The following is a 20,645-nucleotide window of genomic DNA, read 5'->3' on the forward strand; positions in this document are numbered from 1 at the left end:
GAAAGAAAATGTATCTCCTCTGTATCCACTATAGTGAAAAATAATGCAAAAGAAATTATTTAATCTCTCTAATGCCCATATCCGCCGAAATTTGTTTCTACAGTCATAGACTATATCCCCACTGAATTAATAAATTAATCTATCAATAGCATATTTAAGGAATACTGATTTCCTGTGGCATCCCTGCATGTCTCCCTGGCCAAGAACCACATCATTCACAAGTCTGCTACCTATGATATCTTCAAGATCTTTCCTCCCTATGTTCCCCTAACTTACAAGAAAGAAGCAGCACATGTTGCAGCTAGTTCCAAATTAGAAGCCTGTTTACTGCTAATTAATATATGCATTCTGACTGGCTAGACAGCAGTCCAAACAGAACAGGTATGTTGAACTCCACTTGATTTTAGCCCTTGACTGAAACACTCTCATGGGCCTTGCACATCTACACACTTCACATTATTCATGAAACAGGTAAGGACGTGCTACCTTCAAGATTAATTTAGCTGAAATTTGGGGAATTTGGACAGGTGTTTTCTCTTTCTTACTTATTTTCTTAGGAGCTTTTGAACTCAGATACGTTCTTATTATCCTACTCAGCCATGAACTTGTCAGGTTAATGCCGGATGCTCAAAGGCACACATTTTCCGTAGAGATTTCTGTGTTGCTTGCTCCCAAACATATTGGGTAGTTAACCAGAGGAACACCTTGTTATTTTTGGATACTGTGGAGTACTATAGTAAGGATGGCGAGTACTGCAAAAATCAGGCAGTTTGTCATAACCTCAAAATCAGATTTATTATTAGATTTTATGTAATCACAAAAACATTGTAAATCTGTGGTTTTAAGTAAATAAAATGGAATAAAATTCCTCAGAAGTAAAAACTAACATTCATTGTTAAGAGCCTTATTTAACAATGAAGATTCTCCCTAGCAGCTTCACTGTATTTATTAATTTGTAATGCTGAGTATTTACCTTCCATAACCTAACTTGAGATTGTCATACTCCAGTGTGTCCTTAAGGCAACATCTTTCCTGCACTTACCATTAAAGAAGTTACAGAAGTTACCCAAACAGCTGCTCCTTTTCTAGTCTAAGATAGAATAACACTGCTCCTCTTTTCTCTCTATTCATGTGTCTCTCATTCCTGCAAGTGGGCAGCAAGGCATCATACAGCAATGCAGGGGATTAAGTAATGCTTCTTATGTGTTCTAGATCAATATTTCTATTGTATACCACTGTGAAGGCACCCTTGTTTTCTCCATGTTGCAAGCATGAAGATACACTGATGAAATTTTAGATGATATAATGAAAAATATTTTTCAAAAATACAGATTAATGAAAAGCATACACTTTGTAAGACAGTCTGTGAGGACCAAAAGCTGTGTAGAAGGGAATGAAACAGCACATCAGCAGAGGCTTTACTCTCCTACCATCTCCACCTCCCATGTTATAAGAACTGTTCACTTTATGATTATCACTGTGAAGTTCCCATCTGGTGTTTCAGAAGTGAATGGAGAGGACTGACAAGACAGAAAGCTGATGTAATCACAAAACATGTCTAGAAATGCACAGGAAAATAGTGACTTGTTTAACTAAATCACCCTCATACAAGCCTTATCTCTAACCTTCTCTCAGCTTTCAAACCCTTACTTCTCCTGTCAAAAGCCACCAAGATCACATAACCCAGAGTCCCCAAACACTCCCATGCCAAGTCTTTCTCCCTTTCAACCCATACCAATGGTCTTTGACTTCTCACTTCTCTCCAGCTGTTTACTAAAACTCTCCCACATGTTTCTCTCTCTTCTGCCCCTATTTTCCCCCCTCCTGGTTCAGACCAAATCCTTGTCTGTCCAAATCTATAACCACACAGTGCTCCCATATAGCTTCACCAATATCTGCCCTTCTGCAAATCACTTTCCAAACAGCCGGCCTACTCTGTAATGCCTGCACTTCTATTCATTCAATCCCCCTGCTTCAAATCCACATCCATACCTAGTGACTCAATGCCAGGTGTCCTGGTTCCAGGTCCCTCAACAATGAGCCCAACCCTTGCTTGGCTCTTCCCGTTTTGCCTGTACAGGCACTTGCTGCCATACTATTTTGCTTTTATTGTATGCTGGTACCTTTTGTTGCCCTTCATTGTCACGGCAGCCTTGCCTTCCCACAGAACTAAAACCCTTGGTCCTTGTTGCAAGACAGGCTTTAAAAGCCAGGCTGGATCAAAAAAATAATCCAAATGAGTCTTAGATGACAGAAGAGTAGAAAGTGTCCAGGAAAAAAAAGAAAAGCACAAGTAGTAGCCATATGCTTTAGCTATGTTCCTTTGGGCCTTGCAGTTACATCTGAACCTTCCAAAACATCACTGTTTCAGGTATGATTAAAATAATAGTCTCAGCTTAGAAATTACTATGTGTCATAAATTCAGTACTGAAGAATCATATTGCCTTAAAAGAAAAACTGTCCTCAACTAAACCATCCAAATTTTCATACTAAGCAAGCTTCAAATTTCATCTCTCCAAATCCCTCCAAAGGAATTATTGCAGAAACATAGCCTGGAGAATCACAGCACAGAGCAGATGCCTAGAACTGAATGGATGCAGGCGCAGGAAGGAAATTCATTGTCAGATAGAGCTCCAGCTCTAAACTTTTCATTGACTTGTGAATCCCTTTCTACATGGATCTTTTTCATGATGACAGAAGACCACTAAGACATAACCCAACCCATGTTTCTCTGTTTCACTACAGAAACAAAGCCTATACAAACACTGTGGCTGAATACAAAATATATCAAGGTGACTCAGAAAATCTACGTTGTCTGCTAGGAGCTAAGGTCTTTACTGTTTGCTCTTCACAAAGGGAATTAGCACCTTCATTCTCCTTCTATACATTTCCCACCTATTCTGGGAGAAAGTATCTTGGGAGAACCCAGAAGCAAAAAGCAATGCAGACACATTTACCACAAGCAACACATTTCCAGAGCTACCACTGCACTTCATAGCTACTTTCAGACTTGAGCATACCTACACTGATTGACTGACTGGTGGCTAAACAGGTTTCAACCTCCACCACCCGCAGATACCAGAGTACATTCCTTTGTCACCCAACACAGCTGTGCTCCGGAAGCTATACAGCCCTTCCCATGTAGATCTTTGTGAACTCCTCTCTCAGTTCCGCCTTCTGTAATTCCTAATTTAACTAGCAGTAACTAGCTATAGTAGGAATCCAGAAGTTTAAAAATCATCTAATAGCTATATAAATAGCAGTAAGAGGACAACTTGGGTTCTCTAGACAGACCTTAGAAACCACAGCAGTTGGAGCCAAGTGGGAAATTAGTGGCTTTAGGGTAAAAGTCTATGAATTTATTTTTAAAAGTTCTTTTCTGAAAAGACTGAAATGAAATAGATGCATTTAAATTTTTTCCCAAATATTTGTTTAGATACTAATTTTTATCCAAGGAGGCAATTACCATCATATATTCAGCTTTCAACAAATCAGCACTTCCTGAATGAAAACGTTTCACTACCAAATTTTTTTGAACAGTTTTACTGACAAAGTTTAGCTTAAAAAGCTGAATTCTGATTTCATTAAGAGAACCAGACTGACAGCTCTGAATATTACTGGACAAGCAAACAAGCTTCTCCTGATGATCCCCATACCACTTCAGTCCTTGAAAGATCAAATTCTTTAAGTAGGGTCTGGCCTGATGCAAGATCAGGCCTCAGAATCACTGGTATATTCAGTGCTCACATACTTTTCTGAGTTCATCACTAGGAAGGTGCCTTGTTTTTGTGACTTATCCTTAAAAGCTCAAGACCTATCTGCAAAGACCAGAGTTGCCCGTGTTAGTTCTGGAACTGCCCAGACTGAATCAAAACCTTGAACTAGACGTAGAAGGGTCCAAAAATCTATTCAGCTTCCTAGAGTTATAAATGCATCTCACCTTTTGAAATAGACATATTGCCAATCATCTAACCAGATATTCAAAATCCAAACATATAACAATAAAATTGTAAGAAGCAAATAGCAGCAGCTATTACAACTATTAAACATGCCTCAGAAAACTTAGCAAAACATCACTGTTAAAACAATACTTCCAAAATCAAAGTATCAGAGTGAAGATATTCAAACTGTTTGTCCCTAGCAAGTAAATAGAGAAAAAATTAATTTCCAACGCAAAGCGCCTATCCTGGAGAACCTCCAGTTGGCAGCTTAATTAACTGAGAAGTGTCCAACTTGAACACCTTTGATGAACACAACTATAGCATATTACAAAGAAAAGAAAAAAAGACTTCGTGTGTAGCCATTTAGGACATAAGTCAAAAAGTGCTAAGTGGAAAAAAAAACCCCTAAGTGGAATTCTACCAGAAACCAATGTAAATTGGATCTATACCACCATGTTTAGCAAAAGGATTATCATATCCCAATCTAGGAAATACTTCATTATGTCTTTACAATGTTACTGGAATTTAGAATTTACATAAGAATTCATTCTGCAGACTTCCATTCCCAGCACCATGATGACACACTGGAGGAATGAGGAAGCAAATCATATGGAAGCACAAATCTGAGAAGACTTGGTTTTATTGTTTAATAAGACCAAGCATGGGTTTGGTTTTTTATAACTTATTTTCTAATTCTCTGCCCAGTCTCACTTTCTTCTATAAAAGGACTTTAGCAACGTTCTTGTCATCCTGTAAAAAAATCAAAATCCTGGTCACTGTAAAACACTTCAAAACAACAGTATGACAGTAATCAATTTTCATGAGATTTACTTCTTCCAGCATGTCTCAGCCCAGCCCAGTGCTGACACAGAAGACTGTGACAGACTTTTCTGTTGTCACAGGGACTCTAGCTTTACTGATTACATACCTGCTGTGTAAGGATACTGATGTGGCTTGGTGGGGAATACTGACAGGCTGCTTGCTTTTCTGCCAGCTGCTGCAGTTCTGCTGCTACCATACTGGGGCTATAACGTTTGCCCTGGGAAGAAGTATCTTCTGCATCTTTGTACATCCTGGCTGAGCCCACACGCTGTGCACTTGGACTACGATGGCACAAACCTACCAAACAAACATTTGGATATGCTTAGTGAGGGGTATGTCAGACTGTCTCAGCTTGCTGATCACAGAGATACAAAAGCAGGTATGATACTTTCTGCACATTCTAGGGAGAATACAGCTTTCTATTCTGCATGGGTATTGCCTATATGAGCTTTTGTCAATTCCAAACCCATATTCTCTTTATCGTAATGTATCTAATGGCACCCAATTGCAGAGAATATTGACTGCTGTTACCCAAGTTAAAATTATAATGTTTTTCCTTAAAAACTAATGGATCCTTTTACATAAGCTACTCACTTGGGAATTCAGATTTATTTTAATGCTAGAAAGGTTGTCAATATATATACAGCAACCCTAGTGAACATGTGCTGACCTTGATGTACAACCTAAAGCAAATGTATACCATCATTAAAAAAAAAAAAAATATCAGGACCACAGCTGTTAGCCTGTGTGTGGTTCCTAAAACTTTCCTAATATATTACAGGCTGCATCCATAAATTCCTACAGTTTCTTCTACCTTCGGATTCCTTACACTCTAAAGTTGCATTGCACAACTATATTCTACCCCAGCACAGTAAATGAGAGGTCTCTAGATCTTGTTTTTAAGATACTTTTGGATATGGCAGTGCTGAAGGGTCCTAGAGAATGAGATACAGTAATGATTCATTCAGGTCTTTCTTTTCTGGAGGTCTTGACACACCTTTAAGTACTCAACAATTACGAGGTTTTGTTAAAGGATTTCTCTGCATGGTAGAGAAACACAGAACTAAGAACAGCACATAGACTGATAGGACTTCTACTGACCAAAACTACATTAAAATCACTAAAGATAAACAAGAAAGATCAGTAACAGAATCAAGCAAAAGTATACAATAATTCATTTCCCAGCTCTTTTCGAACAAGTTCAAAGGCCGAGTTCAAAGTTCAAGGCTGAGGGGAGACCTTATTGGTCTGTACAACTACCTGAAAGGAGGTTGTAGCGAGGTGGGTGTCAGTTTCCCAGGTAACAAGTGATAGGACAAGAGGAAAGGGCATAAAATTGTGTCAGGGGAGGTTTAGATTGGATAGTAGGAAAAATTTCTTCACCAAAAGTGTTGTCAAGCATTGGAACAGGCTGGCCAGGGAAGTGGTTGAGTCACCATCCCTGGAGGTATTTAAAGGATGCATAGACATGGCCCTTAGGGACATGGTTTAGTGGTGGACATGGCAGTGTTAGGTTAACAGTTGGACTCAATGATCTTAAGGGCCTTTTCCAACCTAAATGATTCTATGATTCCCTGTTCACCTGCTCAATAAAAGGGCATCTTTGGCAAACAAGGCCTGCTTTCTGCACTTTGTCTTTCCATGAGAAATTTAGCACCATTCAACAAGACTCATACTTCTAGAAACGTAAAATTTCTATCTACTCCAGAACAGAGATTGAACAATCTCTATACTGAACTAGCCAGTTATTATACATCCCAGAACACTCACCTACTTTTGCAGAGGATGGTCGGGACAATCTTTGGCTGTAGATCTGAGCAGCTCTCTGAAAAGATGAGAATGGGCCAATGGTGTAGCTACCAGAATGACAATGATGTAACCCTGCAAGGCTAGAAGCCTCACTGGACACTGGGTTTGTGAAGACAGAAAAGCTGTCGGGAGCTGTACTCTGCAGGAAGGGTAGTGGGGATGGGGACTGAATCAGCCTGGGACCAACCAGAGGAGCTGGCAATGAATGGTGACCAGGCACCTGTGAATTTTCAGAGGCTGGAGGCTGAGCTGGTATCCAGGAACTGGTACTTCTCTGGAACGTGGCACCAGAAACAGATGAAGAAGCACTAGGAGGGCCGCACTGAGGTAATTTCACTTCAGCATTTAAGGAAAAGGTGGGTCCTTCTGGAACTACACAAAGATAATGAGCACACTACATGAGAAAAAGCTACTTTTCAGGTCCTTTGGATAACATCAACACACCAAAGATTCCTCTACTCAGACACACTGCAGCCAAAATGACCCTATGTATCAGCAAAGACAAGAAGTGGCTCTACATGATGAATATCCTCTTTCAAAGCTTGCCATATCTAGATCTTCCCCCACAGAGGAGCAGCTAACTCTTTCATACTGCTCACTGTACATTATCTTCTTTTCAGTTTAAAAGAAAAACCTGCAGAATCTTCCTCAACATTGGGAATTTCAAACCCTCAGTTTGAACCCAAAGGTTCCAATCTTTGTTTAAAAAAGTATTAAAAACAGTACATGCATTCATTATTTTTTTCTTGATGATGATTTAAGCCAGTTCACTTACAGGTTGATTTGACTTCTTTGCGTTTATAGCCTTTTAATGCTCCTTCTGCAGGCAGATCTGCAACTGAATTTTGGGGCTGATCACCTTTTATTTTTTTCACCATGTCAGGATGTTCTATAACAAAATCAAGGAGTTAGGAAGTAGAACAATGCAAACTGTGATATCATTAGAACAGGACAGCAGAATTTAAACCTTGTTACAGTGGACTTTCTTGCTAATATTTACTGTAGACCATGCAATTCTATTGATCACAATTGTGCTGTCATGTACAGTAGCATGGACTACTGGATACGTATGGCTGGCACTTTACTTCCTTCCACAGAACACCTAATTAGGCTCAATTATACAGACTCTGCCCTTCAATGGGTATGCTCACTGCAGGCAGCACAATTTAACAGGCCTTGATTTCCCTCAACCCTTACTTTGATTTCAGGATTCTCTGTTCATTTCAAATCTCAGTGCCTTCAGTTCGCACATTCTTATTTCAGTCATGAGCCACCGTATCTAGTTCCTTATAAATGCTAGTCCACATTCATTCCATTTCACTTCAGGCAAAGAAGGTAGGAGTGCAGTTAACTCTAGTCTTCACATATAAAGTCAGTTTAAAAAAAAAAAAAAAAAAAAAAAGATATGCAACCTCAAGAAGCCTGAGTAACAGTCTGGAGGGGTTGTTCTCTTTCCACAGACTGAAGTTAAACTGGATTTGTCTGGGCAACGTCATCTCAAAACTACCTGCAAAACTTACCCCCTTGAGGCTGTTTCTCTGACTGGTTCCTGGTGTTGCTGGGTTTTGTGCTTGTGGAATTTGTTCCTAGGAAGACACCTGCTGACTTGTTTTTGTGTGTGTAACATGTCAGCACTTTCTCCAGGTCACTTTCACTACAATAAGGACAGAAGAATGGATATAAGTGAGGATTCTAAGTTTTTCCGCATTCATGTAACTGATAGTCAAAGGCAAGAAACAATAAGAAGACTGAAGAGGGGAGTGCGAAAAAAGGTGAGGCCAGACAAGCTAATGATTTGCTCAGTCCTGCAGGGTAAGAGCAGAAGGAAAGGAACATGCCTTGGTTAAACCTGAGATTCCCACTGAAATGCCATTTTCTTATGCAGTAGAAAATTCAAGGCATTCAGGAGCCTTCCCAGGATAAATAAAGAGCAAGTGAAAATTCCAAACACATTTTTGGGGGGATCAGTTCAACAGGAGAGATTCAGTTCACAACTAAATTTGCGAATCTTCCCCAGGTACTCTCTAGAACAAGCAGCTGTCTAGTTCATGAAGAACTGAGCTCAGCACTCTGTTTTATAGTCATCATTAGTAGTTTCAATTCAGCTGGGGGCAGGGTTGGGGCAGGGGGATATGAGGAAAGAGGAAGGAAGAGCTTGTTAATTAGCCAAAACTGTAGGGTAAAAAAACAGAACAGTCAATATTTTTGTGAATCTCAGAAAACTTGCATATACTTCTCAGTTTTGTTACAACAAGTGTTTAACACAGGAATATAAATTTGCATAGCAGCAGTTATAATCCTGCAAAACATCCTCTGCATATCACAGTTGCGCTAGTCTTGGCTAGCCTAAGCTGTGGTAGAAGCAATGTCTAAAACTGACCTCACTGGAGTTTGAGTCTTCAGCGCAATGCTGCAAAGTTCATCTTTCCTCCCAAACAAATGAGAATAGAGGTGAAGAGGAAATGGAAGAATGAAAAGTTGTTGGTGAAAAGGTGCTTTAAGCTTTTAAGTCAATTTACCAGCATAAGTATATAATTTTACATTGCACTGAGGACATTTAGAAGCAATGGTTGTAGCATGTGTATAACTAAGCACAATGCCATCTATGCGATGTTGAAGTTAGAGAGTCAATGAGACAATCCCAATTATTAAGTGGCAACATTTATTAACCATTTTCTCCAGTGTTGCATTCACTGTACTGCAGAACAAACACTCAAAGTGGAAATCTATCCCCTTTGCTTGGCTCCAAATGACTAGCTCACTCATTTAAGCTTCAAGCACAGTGCAAAGTAGTGTCAGGTATCAGAGTTTTCAAATATACCTGATACTTTCACAAGAAGCAGAAAGATCATTGTTAGAAATTGCCTGATCGTTGGCAAACTGCCTTTTGCTGTTCTTTATCACTCAGGATATGATCCAGCAAAAATCTCCAGTCACAGCCTAGACTATGCATCAGGCCATGATGGCATGGTAGCCAATAACATGGAAACAAAAGACTATGCAGTTCTGCCCCAAACAGCCATCTCTTAGTATTTCTGGCAAAAAGCAAAATGACCTGCCCTAGGGGGCAACAGTGTCATTTTTGTGGCCAGAGATGTCAGTGAACCAAGAGCATGCCATGGGCCCATGTAATGTGCATTTCTAGTGACAGGAGTAGATGCTATGGTATATGGTAGTCAGACATCTTGAGTATCATTCTTTTATAGATCTCTATCTGAAAAGCAGTGAGGTTTTTCTTGGAGCCTGTAAATCTGTTGTGGTAATGACTCCATCAGTCGTATTAGCAAAACGTAAAATTCATTGTTTTCATGACAGTGTAGCATCAAAAGAGACTGTGAAGCCTCCTGAACTTTGTTAAGAAGCCTCAGCTATCACCCACCTCTAATCAGTCACTGAGTGCTATCCAAACAGAGAAAAAGAAAGAACAGTTTCATAACTGATCATGAAAAAGAAGCAGTGACTGTTAACCTTACCAGAGAAGATAGAAGGGCATTAAAAAGGCAGGTGAACTCAACCTGTCGAGATACTGACAGGGGTCCTTGCCCATATAGACATGTCATATATGGGTCAAATAAAGGACTCGAAAGGAATCAGGTTTTGTGCTTAAGAATCAGAGGCTTTGAGGACATAATTCCGGTTCACTGAATAATTTCAGACCTCTCCATGGTCAGATAGCTATACCATTGTTTTTTATACAATACTACAGGCCATAAAGAGTATTTACCTATTTTCAAAATACATTTCCTACCAGACTTTTGTAAGTTTAAGGCAGATAAAGTTCAGAGTTAGATAAAATTCACAGAAAATGCTGCTTTTTCATTGTGAACCGCTTGCACTGAACTGCCTTAGCAAGCCAAATAAGAGGTTAGGATGAAGACAGGGAGTCTAACTCCCTTCCTTCCTCATCCTAGAAAGTCCAGACCTGGAGAGTTCCTGAAGAGAGGCAGCAAGCATGAAATTTGTTTCTGAGAGCAGAAACTTGAGAGCCAGAGCCACAACAACTGTTCAACCACAGCAGCTCAAGGCCATCTGAGCAGCAGCTCCAGTTTCATTCTCCTTCCAAAGTATTGCCACATTCACGCCAGCATCACAGGAAAGGCAACCATTAGCTCACCAGCATCAGTCTGAAATTTACACAGACCAGGGCAACCACTGCTATCCTTTGGGAATCTACTTAATGGTCAAAACATCTATTGTATGTCCTTCTCAATGCACCAGATGCTGATGCTACAAGTATTTGGTTGCTGGAAGGAAGAAAAGAGAAAAGACAAGTTCTCTGTCCCCCAGCAAGAGCAGAAGCAGGTGCTACAGTCAGTAAAGGTATCTGGAGGCCTTTAGATCAATCAGATCATCCTTAGAACAATCCCATTACCTTCAGGGCTGGGAGATCCTTTATCAAAGGGAATAAAATTTATTCCTACCTTGCTCTGGTAATAAAGTTCTGAAAACCTTCAGGATTCACTCCCTCCTCCTCCTCTTCCTGTTTCTTTTTTGGTCTTTTCTGAACCATCTGCTCCGTTTCCTGTTAATAAGCAGTATCAGTAAGTATCTCTATGTATTTACTTTATGTTCCATGGCATAGCTACAGCTCAGAGAAGACAAAAAACATTTCCATGGGATCTAAGGAGAAAAGAACATCAACTCCAAAGAGCCAAATTATAAGTATTTCACTATGTGCAACAGAATGGATAAATATAGACAGCCCCAGAGACAGCATGCCAAGCATACACTAAACTCCTCATTCCTCCACCTGACATAACTTATTAGAATTAATTTGCTGAGAAGAGGTCAAGCCTTCACAAATACGTGCTGCTGCTCCTTCAAATACACCCTTTGGTGGGACATAAGGAAGTAGGGGGGGGGGGGATCATTCTTTACAGATATTAGGTCTCCTTTCTACTTTTCCTGTTTCTGTCACAAACACAGAGCTCCTCAAAATAGCTTTTATTTGAGCATCTGTCCCAAAAGGAGATATTCCGAAAGAAAGGAGGACAAAAGTATAAAATATAGAAACTCAATCAAGAAGGTCTGCTGAGGGCATCCACATTTCCTACCATAAACTAGGAATTCTCTTCTTGAGTAAATTTCTCATCATGCAGCAAATTGCTGAAGACTTATCTACATACTAAAAATATATTGCTTTAGCAAAAGCAAAGAAAGTAAAACAGTACAGCTTGTGGCAAATATGCATTTATACACTAAAATATACTGGAATAAAAGATGGTAAGCCTTTGTGTGTGAGAATGGGAGCAAGCTCTCAGATACAAGTGATCTATTTTACACCAGTAGAACTTGTTGACACTAGAGGTTGTATTGATACAAACATTTCTGTTTAAAAAAAAAAAAACTACAGGCCTGTCTGAAATACCAATACCAGCAGACAAGCTTTATCTGACCAGACTTGACCTCCACTTCATTGCTTCCTACTGGTACTCTAAGCATTCCCGTGATGAAAAGGTCACATACATCTTTTGAAAGATAATTCAAGAGGGGAAAGAAAAAGCCACTCTGGGACATGTCTCTACCCTTCACTACTTAAGTAAAGTCTGGACAGTATGTGATCTGTTTTATGTAGTTTGCTGGAGATAGTATTTTTTCTTCTGTGTCATTACAGAAGATACATAATGGTTAATAGGATTGCCCTACTAAATCTGAAGTTACAAGTCAGTGAAAGTCATCTATACGTTGGAATCAGACATCAAAAACCTCAAAGCCTAAGAGTCTCTCAATAGCTTAAACATGTATATCCTAAAACCTCAAGTGATCTGTTCTCACTTGTTTTAACTAAGAAAATATGTTTATGCACTGATTTATTACCATTTACACAGCTTTATTTTGTGAATTTACTCAAGAGTTAGCAGAAAATCCTGATGTTTGAATACAATTTGAGTGGAAATTATATCCAAAGCAGCTGTGTTCTTCACTCACCACAGAGCCATCCAAGTGTTTTGTGGCTACTCCTAACACAGTAATTCAGTAAGCATTAGGCATACAAGGCACTCCCTGGAACAGATTTGGTTCAATACCAACCTTGCTTTGACAGATCAAATTACCAGATGTCAGTTCTGACAAGGTAATGTAAGTGAACATCCTCTGCTAATGAGTAGGAGCTTGGAGGCCTGTGTGCTCAGCAGGCTCTGAAAGCAAAGTTTAAACTACCCTTGTTCTAACACTAAAGAAATGCTAGGCAGCAAAGGAAAGGGGAAGCTGTTCTTGCAAAACAAGGATTAGCATGAAACCACTATGCTAAGAACAGCATCTTCTACATCTAAAGAGGTGAAAATTATTTAAATTAGGACCTACTTCCTATAACAACACATACAGACTCCCATACTACAGATAGGTAGCAGTCCCTCAGTATACCAAACAAATGGTAAAGTACATATTTCATACTGTTCTGTACAAAAAAATTATTTCTAAAGAAGCATAATAAAAATAGGGAGAAATGGGAAGAAGCATTTCAAAGCACTAGAATTAAAGACAAGCCAAAGAAAAAGCAAATGCTAGTTGAATTCCACTTCATTTCAACACTTATTTTTACTTCTATGCACATGATTACCAGATTGCATACATAATGTAGCAATACTGTTGTCTATCTGACAATTTGAACAGACAAACTACCATTACTGGATGCACAACTGCAAACAGACCATGTAAATTACAGAACAGAGCCTTTAAAACAGCCTGCTGTCTTGACTGTGACAGCAGCCAGCAGGAGATACTTTAGAAGAAGAGAACAGAAACCAAAAAAGAGCTACCAAAAGAAGAAACAAGAAAGAATTAGTCACCTTGTTATAACAGATTATGAACTCGCCCAGCTGGTGAGCCAGGATACGACGACGATCATTTAGTCCTAAACGACGGCTGGGGAGTAGCATCCTCAAGGACTGCTGAAGATTGCTGGCAGCTCGCTTCAGAAAGCGTACCACAAGCTCCTGCAAACAAGAGAGATGGAGTTAACAATGGATCAGCTGCAAGATGTGGGCAAAAGAACAGAGGTATTACAGCAGCTAATGACTGGCAAGGACTAAACACACTGTCCTGAAAAAATGAGCTGACAACTGACAGGCAAAAGCATTCTGCAATGTGCATTTTTAATATAGCCCTACAAATCCAAGGTGAAGAGAGAAGAACAGTAGTGTGCCTTGCCTGAGGTGGGTCAGAATAGGGAACACTTGAGGACTGTTTGTCTGAAAAGCATGGCAGATGAAGAAAACAAAAAAACAAGCAGCAAAAAGCAGGAACAACACAGAATAACCTGGAAAGTCCAATACCTTAGGGAAACATTTCCAAAAAACAACCTGCAATGTGTTAAAGAAAGCCTGTGATGAAGTGTACTAACATAAAACCCTCTCAGCACTATCACAGGGAAGGGGATCTTGGTCAGATATCTCCACTACAGTGATGTAGCTCCATTTCATCACTTTTCATGTATGTATACTATTGCCACAGACTCGCCACAGCAACAGATGACTACATCTACAGCCATTTAATTCCAATCCCCCACCATGTCTGTTTGACCTCTGGTGGGGGAAACATATGGCAAAGCAGATTCTAAAGCAAGATGCATCCTGTGGGTGTTTTGAACCCTTTTTGTCTCCCCTCTGGATTTGCTTTTGGTTAGGAGCTCTGCTAATGCATAAATGAGCAGCCTCACAGCCAAACTATTGGATTTCACAGCTCGCCTCTCACTGCCATTACTCCAGGCTGGTTTGATCTGTTATTTTAAACATTATTTTTCACAGTACAGCAGACAAAGTGACTCTCAAAAAGCCAGATTTAATTTCCACTTGGAAAGAGCAGGGGTAACATTTTCCACTGAGTCGACTGATTATTCTTGACACACAATTTTATCTCTGAACTGCACTGGCTGTTTCCCTGCAACATACATTCAGCAAGGATACATTTGGATTTGCAGAAAGCTCAAGAGCCTACAGTACAAAGCTCTTTTAGAAAAGTTTGTGAGGGTATCTGGGCTTGCTGCACTCTTTAAAATGTATATACATTAAATATAGGGCCTTAAATTTCACCACATGTTTAAAAAACAAAACAAACAAACAAAAAACACACACAAAACCAAACCAAAACAAACAAACAACAAACAAACAAAAAACCACAAAACCCAAAAAACACCTATGCTAGAAAGTAACTTTCTCTCCTCAGTGGCTTTTACTTTTTTCTCTATCTAGAATGCAAGGAAGATTCCTAAGCGCAGATGCCTGCGAAGAGTAAAACATTACATAGGAGAAAAAGCTTAACTGGGTACCTGTTCTATTTGAGTAGATGTATGCTTTGTTTAACGCAGCAGAAACTGGATACTGCCAATTAATCTTAAAGAATCTTAGAGAGAAGAATTCAAAAGCAGGTAAGCTCAGAGATCAGTGAAGGAGAACCAATGAAAAATCTGAGCAGCTTGAATGTCAACCACACTCTAGTCATTAAGAGCTGTCTACTCTATTGCTGCTCAGATGTCAGTCAGCAGTCCTACCTTGTCTGTACATTAAAAATACAGCATTGGCAGGTGGACAAAGATAGACAACTATAATCTCAGTTGGACTTCAGTTCTTCCAAGGATGGGAATTGACCTCAAAACTCTTAAGGCAGATTTCAGCTTGGCTTCTCCGTCTGGCCAACACAAAGCTTCTTACCATTTGCTCATCCTCTTTGGCAGCCCAGGTGGGATTCTGGATCTGGTCACCAGCCTCCTTCATCAGTCGCAACTGAACATGCTGTAGATAGGCAGAGAAAGCCCTGCGAGCTTGCACTTTGCTGTGGACCAAAAGAATCAGTTAGCTATCTTCAGAGTAGTAATGGGAAGGGTTCCAGCAGTGAGGCACAGCTTATGGACCAAAGTACAGTCAGCAAGGACCTCCTAGGTGCACAAATGTTGAAGCTCAAGGGAAAGAGGACCCCTTCACCCCACCAGTATTTTCAAGCAGACCTTCAGTTCACCAAGATGGGGTAGGTATTGCAGGAGATACAAAAGACAGCAGACACTCTAAGTTCTAAGATCATCTCTAAAAATGGAATGTTCTTCTTGCCTTTTCACAGCCTTAGCTACTCTCCTCCAAAAGCCAATAACATGAACATCAGCAAAACTGTGTATTTTTAAACCAAATTCAAGGCTCTCTTGGGCCTGTGTCTTAACAAACATTTCGAACACCACAACAGCAGACCATAAAATACATAAAGAGCTTGGTACTGGTGCCAGAGTTATAACAAAGGCCCTGCGATTCCCATCGGAAATGAAAGAATTAAGTCTGTGAAAGTGAGCTCTTCCTCTGCTGGCCCAAGGACACAAGCCAAATATCATTGAGCAAGGCATCACTGAAGAATGAAAGAACATCAGCAAAATCTGCTGTGCAGCTGGCTGAACATATTGGGAAGCTGTGAGCCTGAACTGAGAGGACTGGGGTAGGACTGGGAGGGACACATTGCTTCTCATTCCCTCACAATGGTAGTCACTTTAGCGTATGCATCTGTTGTGAAAGAAATTGCTGAAAGTTTTGCCTAATTCTGTTCATTGTCATCTTGGCCTAAACTCTCTCCTCCAACATTCTGCTCTCCCAATCTCCACTCTTCCTCATAGTTTTCCCCATACTCACTACAAGCTGTCCCTTGAATTGCCAAGCATGATTTCTCCTTTCCTTTTCATAAGGATGTAGAAACAGATGGACTTTAGTGACAGTGACAGATTCCCCTTCTATCACAGGCAGTCTCCTAATCTTTTCTATAAAATTATTAAGTTTCATCTTAAAACAAACTAGAGTTTTCAACACATTACTTTCCTGGAATATTATTCCAGAACTTAACTGTTCTAGTAATTAGGAACCTTCTTTTACTACCCAGCCTAGCTTCGTTCATGAGCAGTTTATATTTGCTTTTTCTTTCTCCAACATTGCCCTGTATCTTAAATAATTTCATCCCTGATGGGGCTCCTTCCTTGAATGTATTTATTAACAGCAATTACATTCTTTCATAGTTTTCATTTTATTAGTGTGAACTACCCACATCTTTCAGTGTCTTCTAACAAAGCACCCACACTGGTGACATGATGAGACTAGCAGCTTGTCTCAACCTGTTCCAGTCACAATTTATCTTCCATGAAGATGGGTGATAGCAACTGTATACTATATTCCACGTAAAGTCTCAGAAGTATCTCAAGTGATAAACCCTAGACCACATTTGGTGTTTTCATGCATGCATGAGCTAGAGCTTTGCAATCCTGTGATCAACAAGCATGCAAGATATTTTTCCTTATAATTAATTTGCAGCTGATAGAATTTCTGCAGTAAATTATTAGGTCCTAAAAACATGCCCCTGCACTTTGTGCTACTGCATTTCATCCTAGTTATATTATTCCTATCCTTATGGTCACCCAGTTCTTAGCATATTCATTCCACTACTTTTCTCTCATGGTAATAACTCCCAAATCTTTTCCATCATCAAAATTCATTAGCACATTTCTACATTTTGTGTCATTCTTGAATTGATTACTAAAATCAGCCTCAGACTGATTCCTGAGGAACCTCACCATTTTTTCTCTACTTGTTCTCTGCTACTTAGAAATATTCTCAGGTATTTATATGGTCCTCATGAGTCCATGTACACAAGTCCCTGAAACTTCATTAAAAACTCAGTCCAGAAATTTGGTCTTCCTGTTTTATATGTCTGTAAATTTCATGAACACTTCATTACAGTGTTACATAGAAATCATACAACACAATAGTACTTATAGAGACCGATTTATCAATTTAGATAAGAATTGAAGTTAAAATAAAATACATTAAAAGTATTCATGCATCTGCTTAATCATTAGCTTTTGATGCTTCTGAAGGACCACGCCAGGTCTAAACAAGGGCTAAGCAAATGATGAGTTCACAAGAGTCTCAAAGTAACATCCCCTGTGGATAGCTGTACCAGTACTGCAGTATATAAAACATGATAAAAATACCTGGTTACAATTCCTCTCTTGCAGTGAACTCCAGAATACACAGCAGACCTTGTAACATTTCCGAGCTCTGTATGCTGCTAGTCACCACACCTACCTTCTCTTCCCACATCTGGAACATCAGGAGAAGATCCTGAACCCTGACTAAGAACTAATATTTTGTACATCAAGCCACCATGTATCAGAAAAGGCTCTCCCCTGAGGGCTCTCTAGGGCTGCCAGGTTTGTTTTAGGTATAACTCAAACATCTCATGACGAGGAGTTCAAAATTTGTGCTGACAGGAATTAAGGACCCCCCCCCTCCCCCCATCGTTATCAACATCAGCACAGTAATAAAATTCTTTGTCTGTACCTGATACTTCTGTGATTACAAAATGGGAAACTGAAGAAGGTCCTTGTATAACACTGCCTCTCCTCCAGTGTGTGGAATATTGAAACCTGAGGCCTTAAATGCAGGAACCAGTAACCCCATTTTCCTTTTACTTCCCTGGGAATGGCACAGTTGGGGAAACAGGTTTCATTTGACTGTTACCTCTTTACCACCCAACGTGTGGAAGGCAGAGAAACTGCCTCATCAGGTCAACTAAAGGAGAGAGAAGTCCTACCACTTACAAAAACTGACTGGAATAGGCCTAGTTTCTTTTGGATGAAAATTTCATTACTTCAGCTCCTCTGCCTATTGACCCCACGAACAAAGCTTTCATCAATGACAGATCAGATGGGGCCAAGCCCAGCACAATCCTGGAACACGAGGTCACCACAAGCCTTCCACACTTCTGTGGGGAATCCCAACAGTACCAGGTGCTGAGCAAGATCCTGCCAGGAACACCAGACAAAGCTTACGTTCTCAGCAGGAGTCAGATCTATATATAGGTAGATGACAGCATTGTTATGTTTGTCCTCAAACAGGTTTCAGAATCTTCCCTGTCATGACAGCAAATGTCCTTGCCACAAGAAGACATTAGAACAATCCCTAAATGCACTTGAAAATTCATAAATGCTCTCAGAAACTAAACAGAACAAGCAACAGTTATTTTGTCTACCTTTGGACATTCTTCATAGAAAACATAATGCTGCTTCTTATCTAGAAGATGTAAAATCCTCCTACATAGATATATACGATCGCTCTTTTTGCCCTTCCTGTCCACCTGCAAATAGACAGTTCTACTACCCACATTTAAGGGGAGGATCATGCTTCTAAACATTTAGTAGGACACTGGTTGGTGTTACAATCTCCTCCAGCACCTCTCTTTTTTTCAAGCAACAAAGCCATGCATCAGAACATACTCTGCCCCACACTGTCATACTTAACAGCAGGCAATGAGATGTTTCAGTAACTTGTCACTTTCAAATGACCTCCTATCTTGCTCTCAGGATGTGATAACCTTGAGCAGAGATTATTATTAGAGGTAAAAATTCTATCACCAAAAATAAAAGCACAAAAATGAAAAAACTAATTTTATGGAGAGGCAGCACTGAGATATTCCTACCCAACCTTTCTTGGATAGTTTAACATACGCTTATACCCACTTCTTTGGAAATGCAAAGAACTAAAAGATTAATTTTAGAATTCAATAGCAGGCATCCTGAGTTAAGACAGAGAGGCATTTTAGAAGCATGACTTGTCCAAAGAACAGCTTACATCACCAGATTAAAGAATAACAATGGACACTACGGCTTATGCTTTATACTGATCCAACAGGCCAGGTATTTAGGTAAACTCTCAGTCTTTGCAACTATCTCATTTCTGTGCCAACTAGTTGTTAAGGCAGCCCACAGTTAGACAAAAGTCCAGGGTCCTTTCTCTAGGGTCCTCTTATCTCCCTCACACTCATTCATAATGTAGCACTAAGCATTACATCCTCCATATTTTAACCAATATTAGCTGCTAGTCAAAACTCAAGGCAATATGCAGAAATCTCTCACCTCAGATTCCCATGTTTTTGAAGAATCTGCAGCAAGTTAAACTGAGATCCTGAGTCTGTTTTTTGAAGGAACAGCTCTCCTCCATCTCCAGTTTTCTTGTCGAGTTTTTCTGGCAACCTCTCCTTACAAGCAGTTTTCACCAAGTCAGACAGCTTTGGCTTGCTTTTCACCTGGGTGTCCGAAAGAGAGCCAACAGTTCTATCTAGCTCTTCATCTTCACCTGCATCCACCTCCTCTTCCTCCTCACCTTCTGCATCTGACTTGAGGGACAGCTTTGTTGTTTCTGATGCCCCTGTAGTGTAGGAGAAATCACCTATGCTGGTTAAGAAAAAAAAGAAGTGGGGAGGACTGCCCTGCTATTTATACCCTTTGGTTTACTTCTAAACTCTTTTCTGCTAGAAGGACAGAACAACACAATTTTAGAATGGCATCTTAACTATTGCTGCCTTTTATTATTCTTTCTGCCTTTCTGCTTGTGTATCGAACAGCTGAGAAGCCCATTTTCCCAATATCAGAGAAGACAGACCAAGATTCTTGTCTTAACTTTACAAATGAAAAAAAAAAAGAGAGAAACAAAGTCATTTTCCTATATTTTATCCTAATCTTTACATATATATACTGACATATATATATACACTTACACTTGACATATATGCTCAATTTTTGTACTTTTGTGCGTCAGAAAAATCAAATCTATGAAATCTAAACTTCTACGTGTGTCAATAAAGATCACATACCTTAACATAGCACCAAAAATCATTTTATAACATACAATCTCTCCCATTGCAGTCAGTATCACATAGCTACTAGAAAGAATTTAGATAATGGCTTCAGGAACAGCCACTTGTGAGGATCATTAACCTCTGTACCCTTTTAAGTTTTTCCCACATCAGCTTGGATAAGAAGGATTTCTCTCTCTGCAACAGCTTAGAGTCAATGCTGTGTAGGAGAACCAGCCTGGAAGGTCCCAAGTTTTCATCTTTCTCTGAAAAGCTGGAGGACTATTATAGAGGCACACATACTGTTGAATTCTTGTACCCCAAATGCAACCACAAGCTCATCTTCAGGAAAATATTGATTACCTTTAGTCATATACCTGGGGATGTGGAATGGTGGGAATGAAATTCTAGGCACTAAGGAAGCAGGAAGCTCATAAGAGGAATGAAGTGAAAACTATTAACACTTGAAATGAAAAC

The 20,645-nt window shown here is 39.7% G+C and overlaps 1 protein-coding gene across 13 annotated transcripts in view; it reads right to left on the reverse strand.

Moving 5' to 3' along the window:
- TTLL5 (tubulin tyrosine ligase like 5) overlaps nucleotides 1-20,645 on the reverse strand; it is a 154,531-nt gene that overhangs the window by 74,230 nt on the left and 59,656 nt on the right. For 11 of the 13 annotated variants that reach the window (XR_007509139.1, XR_007509138.1, XR_007509137.1 and 8 more), the window contains 8 exons: nucleotides 19,450-19,741; nucleotides 15,221-15,341; nucleotides 13,361-13,507; nucleotides 10,994-11,094; nucleotides 8,093-8,226; nucleotides 7,348-7,461; nucleotides 6,534-6,944; nucleotides 4,870-5,060 (listed from right to left, as the gene is read on the reverse strand). Coding sequence is in view for 8 of the 13 variants with exons in the window: in XM_049825349.1 (XP_049681306.1) it covers nucleotides 4,870-5,060; nucleotides 6,534-6,944; nucleotides 7,348-7,461; nucleotides 8,093-8,226; nucleotides 10,994-11,094; nucleotides 13,361-13,507; nucleotides 15,221-15,341; nucleotides 19,450-19,741 (1,511 nt within the window). In the remaining 5 variants the exon portion in view is untranslated. The remainder of the gene's footprint in view (nucleotides 1-4,869; nucleotides 5,061-6,533; nucleotides 6,945-7,347; nucleotides 7,462-8,092; nucleotides 8,227-10,993; nucleotides 11,095-13,360; nucleotides 13,508-15,220; nucleotides 15,342-19,449; nucleotides 19,742-20,645) is intronic. The other 2 variants (XM_049825351.1, XM_049825350.1) reach the window with 2 other exon arrangements.

This window comes from Accipiter gentilis, chromosome 22 (assembly GCF_929443795.1).
Source record: "Accipiter gentilis chromosome 22, bAccGen1.1, whole genome shotgun sequence".
NCBI lineage: Eukaryota > Metazoa > Chordata > Aves > Accipitriformes > Accipitridae > Astur > Astur gentilis.